This window comes from Alligator sinensis, unplaced genomic scaffold, assembly GCF_000455745.1.
Source record: "Alligator sinensis unplaced genomic scaffold, ASM45574v1 scaffold59_1, whole genome shotgun sequence".
Classification (NCBI taxonomy): Eukaryota; Metazoa; Chordata; order Crocodylia; family Alligatoridae; genus Alligator; species Alligator sinensis.
Window position 1 is genome coordinate 2,252,547 of NW_005841878.1, and position 6,055 is coordinate 2,258,601.

The following is a 6,055-nucleotide window of genomic DNA, read 5'->3' on the forward strand; positions in this document are numbered from 1 at the left end:
TGGCCGAGACTGAGGAGCCAGGTAGGGGCGGAGCCCGCGCCTCTTCCTGCGCGCCTGGTTTGTGACCCGCGGGGCGGCGGCCGAGAGCCGCATTGTCCTCCCCCCATACTCCCGGCCCCGGCGGCGCTGGGGCTCTTGGACCTCCCCCCGGCCCCGGTTTTCCAAGCGTCCCCCTGCGCGGTGTCCTGCAGCCTGAGCATCGACCTCGCACGTGGATGGAGGTACCGTTGGGTCCGAGCGCTCTCTTTTTTGTTGTTGCCCCGAGTCATATTTTGCAGCAAAAACTGAAAATAAAAGAGATGTCTCTTTGAAACTTGTCTCAAGCAAATCATTAGGGCGGCGGGGACAGGACGTCGCCGTTTTCTTTCTCTGTGGGTTCAGACCCAGTTGGAAGGTGACCTCGTTTCTCCCCAGCACTGAGCAGATCGTAGCCGATCCTGAACGAGGTGCGGGAACCTGGTGAGAAGCATAGGTGGGCTATAGGGCTGGAGGGATCCAGCTTTTAACCCGGCTTGTTCCAGCCCTAGCCCTGTCCTTGCTTCTCGCCAGGTTCCTGTGCCCTGTGTAGGATCGGCTGCAACCTGCTCAGTGCTGGGGGGAAATGGGGTCAGCTTCCCACTGGGTCCGACCCCTCAGAGGAAGAAGACAGGGGTCATCCGGTGCCCCGATGATTAGCTTGAGACATCGCCACTCTTTAAAGTTTCAAAACGGTGTCTAGTTTTGTTTTTTGTTTTCTGTGGAAAATGTTACTCCGGGCAAAAGAAAAAAGGGTTTAGACTAAGCAGTACCTTTGTCCGTGTGCAATTATTATGCTTTTGTTGCAGGGATGCCAAGCGCGTGTTTTCCACGTTGTGTTCACCTGCGCAGTTGGCATCCTTTAGTTGAAGGAGAAAAGGCATGGACTGTTTCTGTTCTACTGTGATCATGTTTTCAAAGCCTTTGAGAATTTGAGATGATAAATCTGCCGTGTTTCTGAGCATGTTCATAGCATCATAGAGGAGTCAGGCTGGGAGGGATCTCCTGAGATTGTTGCCCAACCCCCAGCCTGAAGCAGGATCATCCCCATATGCTTTATCTTAAGCAAACATTTGATAACTCTGCAATCGGTTAGAAAGTGTGTTTTTTATTATGGTTGAGGGAAAAGTAAGAATTAAGTGAAGAGAAACTGGAAAAAATGGTAGAAATCAGATATTTTGTGTGGTTTTGTGTCTTTCTGTACTAGTTCTGTAACATAATTTGGGTAACGAATATTTGTTCGTATGGTTCACCATCAAGAAGTAAATAAAAATAGCCATGTTAATTTTGACTTGATTGCTATCAGCAACCGAGGACTTGGCATTTGCCATAATGAAAAAAAGCTTGCTTTTAATATTTGAATAAGGTATAAGCCAAGTACCTAATTTATTTTATTTTCTCTATCAGGTAATTATATAGCTAGAACATCTCCTAAAAAACCTTTATATATTGCAGTAAAGCATGAAAAAGTAGCTAGCAGTTCTAGGGGAAACTGTTCTGAAATAATGTCTTGCTAACTTTTTAAATGGCAGAATAGTGTGACGTACAGGTTATACACTAAAGATGTCTAAGTGTTAAGGGATTTATACACTAAAGATGTCTAAGTGTTAAGGGATTTAATTCAATGTTTTAATTTGCTGTTGGTGTTTTTTCTAAGGTATTTGTTGTTTGTTCTTTCTGTAGCCATGTTGACATTTGGTCAATTGCACATTGAGAGAATCTTTTTGTTTTTGTATAAAATAAAGGCTGCAATTCAGTGTTTTTGACAACTCCATGACGATACATCAGTGAATAAAAGATAAACTTTTTCCTGTTTGCTTGGGTTTTTTTGTTAGCAGTTTCATTGTAAAGTATTTCAAAAGGTGAAGTTACTGAATCTGCCATTACAAATAATGGTATAATGGCTATCTACTGTTCAGTGGGGGAAAAATTTCTCTTGGTATCAATTTTGTCATGGGGAAAATAATGTATCCTTTTAAAACTGAGGTATACAATAAATGTCATATTTATTCAAGTACACCTATTCCTCTGACAATTTATAGTCAAGACAAATGCCTCCATTTGGCATAAGTAAAAAAAACTGATTTTCATTCCAGAATGGACTTTTCAAATAGCAAAATGGCTATTTCTATTATGGCAACAAAAGGGATGAAGGAGTGGTGGTAGGGGGCTATGCTCAGTACTAGGTCACCCAAGGCTGAACATTGGTGGCATGGAGCAGGGTGGCAATCCTGTCATCCCTTCCCCTCCTCCTGCTGCAGGGCCAAGAGCTGCAGGTTTAATCCTCTCTTACCTGCTGCCAAATTGGCATTAGTTTTTGGCCAAGGAGCTGGGGGAAGGAGAGTAGAGTTGATTGAACTACTGGAGCATTCAGCCCTGGGTAAGTCTGTGCTGTGGTAGATAAGACTAGAAAAATCTCTCCCTCTTCATTCTGCCACCCTGAAACAAGGTGTGTGTCTTATTTGTGGATGTGCGGTATGTGAATAACACATCAAACCTCTGCTGTGGTGATGTGCTATACAACATAACATTGAACACAGCCTTTCAAAATTTTCCCACACTTCACCATGTTTCTGGTTACTATGGAGGCAACTTACAGGTCAGGGGGAAGGGTGTGAAAACAATTTTTCAAGGCTCTTAACTGTGTTGGCCATGATGATTGATTTAAAAGTCACATGAAACATTGAAGAAAACATTAAAACCTGGGGACAGAGACACCACTGGATTATCTAGTCCACTCTATTGCCAGAATAGGATCATTAAGAACACAGGTTCTTAATGATATCCATTTTTGCTAAGATTGCAGAAGAGTTTGAATGATCTTTCTACATAACTTTTTTGAAAGGTGGAGAATCTGAATGAAGATTTTCCATGATTGGTCTTTCCCTGAAATTTACTTTTAGGCAGCTTCTTCAGTTGTTTTGGCAATGAATGACCAGGCAGACAGTTTAATTATTGAAACAAAATCTTTCTGCACTTTAGACAGTGCTATAGCTAAAGGGGTTGCTCTTTGAAACTTGCAGTTGGCTTAACTTTACCCTCATCAATGACTGGTGCCTTTTTTTTGGTTTGAAAATATGATTTAATAAAGGTATGAAGGCTGCTTAAACTGCTTAAAACTGTTTTTCAACCTGTGGTCTGTGGACCCCTGGAGGTCTCTAGACTGTCCAAGGTGTTTGCAAAAGATGAGTATTCACATACTTTTGATTGATCATAGTCAACTTGCAGTTCAAAGTGGTCCACATCTCCATTCAAAATTTTTTAGGGGTCAGCAAATGAAAAAAGTTTGAAAACCACCAGCTTAGAATATATGTAATTTTAAGACTTACACTTGGAGCTATGCATTTCAACATAGATATGTATATGTGGGCATAGCTCATTTAAATTGCACTGATTATTGTTCAGCACACTTGTATTTTACAGACATGTAAAATAGGATAATTTTCCAATGTAAGATCTTAGTTGGATGTAGTTGAGTTATAGCTAAGTTAAATAAAAGGTAAAGTTTATATAGAAAATTAATGTTGGAAAGGACCTCAGGACATCATCTGGTCCAACCCCCTGCTTAGAACAGGACCATCCCCAACTAGATCATCCCAACCAAGGCTTTGTCTAGCCGGGACTTAGAAATCTCCAAAGATGGAGATTCTACAACCTTTGTGGGTAACACGTTCCAGTACTTCACCACCCTCCTAGTGAGCAAGGTTTTCCTAATATCTAACTTAAACATTCTTTGCTGCAAGTTGAGACCTTTGCTTCTTGTGTCATCTCCCACCACTGAGAACAATCTAACTCCATCCTCTTTGGAAACCCCTCTGTCTTCTCTTCTCCAGACTAAATAAGCCCAGTTCCCTCAGCCTTTCCTCATAAGCCACATTCCCCAGCCCCCTTACCATTTTTGTTGCCCTCTGCTGGACTCTCTCCAATTTGTCCATGTCCTTTCTGTAGTGAGAGGGCCCCAAATGACACAGTACTCCTAATGTGGCTTTCCCAGTGCTGAAAAGAGGGGAAGAATCACTTTCCTTGGTTTGCTAGCAACACTACTACTACTAATGCAACCCAGTATTCTGTTAGTCTTCATTGCAACAAGGGCACGCTGTTGGCTCATATTTATCTTATTGTTCACTGTAACCACTGTCCTTTTCTGTAGAGCTGCTGCTTAGCCTGTCACTCCCCAGCCTGTACAGGTGCGTGGGATTCTTTCATCCTAAGTGCTGAACTTTGCGCTTGTCCTTATTGAACTTCATGAGACTTGTTTTGGTCCAATCCTCCGATTTGTCAAGGTCTCTCTGAATCCTAGCCCTACTCTCTAGCAAATCTATTACTCTGCCCAGCTTCGTACCATTCAAAAACTTGCTGAGGGTGCACACTATTCTACTTTCCAGGTTGTTGATGAAGATATTGAACAAAACCAGCCTGACTCGTGGGGCACTCCACTTGATACCATCTGCCAAGTAGACATTGAGCCATTAATTACTACCCTTTGAGCCCGACAATCCAGCCAGTTTTCTGTCCACTTACAGTTCCTTCATGTAACCATACCTTCTTAGCTTACTTGAGAATGTTGTTGCAGACCATATCAAAAGCCTTGCTATATAGTAAAGGTATATCATGTCCAGTGATCTCCCCACATCCACAGAGCCAGTCATCTCATCATAGAAGGCAGTCGGATGGGTTGGACATGACGTGTTTGAATCCATGGTAGCTGTTCCTAACCACCTGCTTCTTCTTCAGGTGCTTAGAAATGGATTCCTTGAGGACCTGTTTCAACTCAATATATCATCCTTTACCTGGTTCATATTTTTTAGTGCCAGCATTTCTCCTCCTGACATTTGCAAGATTTTTCTTTCCACCTTCTTCCCACCTTCCCTCCCCCACCCACTTCACCCCATCCACAAAAATCTACAAGTGGGAAAGGGTTTCGGTAGTAATATTGAGTATGAAGGTATGAGGAAAGAAATTAAATGAAATTGCTCAATTGAACTGTTTTTGTATTTTCATGATTTGAATTATTACCACTGCTTTTATTTTTCCTTTATTTTTATTAAATATATTAAAAAAGGCAAAACCTGTAAGCATCCTTGTCAACAAAGGATCTTAATATGCAGATTTGAAATTAATCATTTGGTCTAGTTTTGTTATAGTTCCAGTTTAACTGAAAGTACTGTGAAAATACTGCTGAGGGAGTGGGAGCTCTGTTGCTCAGGAACACAGTAGCTGAATACAAGTTAACAAAATGGCCCTAACTTTGATCCTGGATGAAGCATGGTGAAAAGTTGGAGCCCTTTTGTTACAGCTGTATTGCTACAAAACCATAAAAAGGGATCCTGCTTTTCGCTGTTTAAAAATTGCAAGTTCTCTGATAAAAATCCAAAATTCTTATTAAGAACCCAAAATTTGCATTTTTCCACAATTAAAATGAAATGCCACTATATATAGGTATCAGTTGAACACAATGTTTTATTGATATGTTTACTATTTCAAAGTAATTTGGAAACCTACCAGTGCCTCAATCACTATACATAAAATAAATTCTAAATACTTACATATTTTGGTGTTAGATTTTTTTTTTTTTCTTTTTTATCATGGAAAATAGGAGCTCCACCTGCCCTGTTTGCTCACCAGGATGTGGGTCCAGCTGCAGCTGTCCCCCCTGCTGCTTTGTGGCACTGAGTATCCCTGATATGCCAGTGCCCTGCCCTTGCCATTGCCCCTCCTTCCCAAGCCACAGCCCCTTGGCCCTGCTGGTGTCCCTCACCCCCAACCCACAGTCTCCCACCCCCATAGCCCTTCTGGTGTTCCTTACTCCCAACCTGCAGCCCCCTGGCCTGCCCAGCCCTTCCAGAGGGGGTCCCCAGCCCTCAGGGCTACAAGGCCAGGTTCTGCAGCCCCCTCACCACCTGAGCCCTAGTTGCTGGGTGAGAGGCAGTGGCTGCTGCATCCAGAGCGGAGCATGGAGCTTATAGATTCATAGATGATGATCTATTGAGGTCCCTTCCGACCCTAACAAGTCCGACCCCCTGCATAGGCAGGAAAGAGT

At 42.5% G+C, this 6,055-nt stretch overlaps 1 protein-coding gene across 9 annotated transcripts in view; it reads left to right on the plus strand.

Annotated features, from left to right (window-relative positions):
- AKAP11 (A-kinase anchoring protein 11) overlaps positions 1-6,055 on the plus strand; it is a 64,029-nt gene continuing 57,974 nt past the window's right edge. For 7 of the 9 annotated variants that reach the window (XM_025196170.1, XM_025196175.1, XM_025196172.1 and 4 more), the window contains exon 1: positions 7-221. Coding sequence is in view for 1 of the 9 variants with exons in the window: in XM_025196173.1 (XP_025051958.1) it covers positions 216-221 (6 nt within the window). In the remaining 8 variants the exon portion in view is untranslated. Of the gene's footprint in view, positions 222-6,055 lie in introns of all 9 variants that reach the window. The other 2 variants (XM_014527924.2, XM_025196171.1) reach the window with 2 other exon arrangements.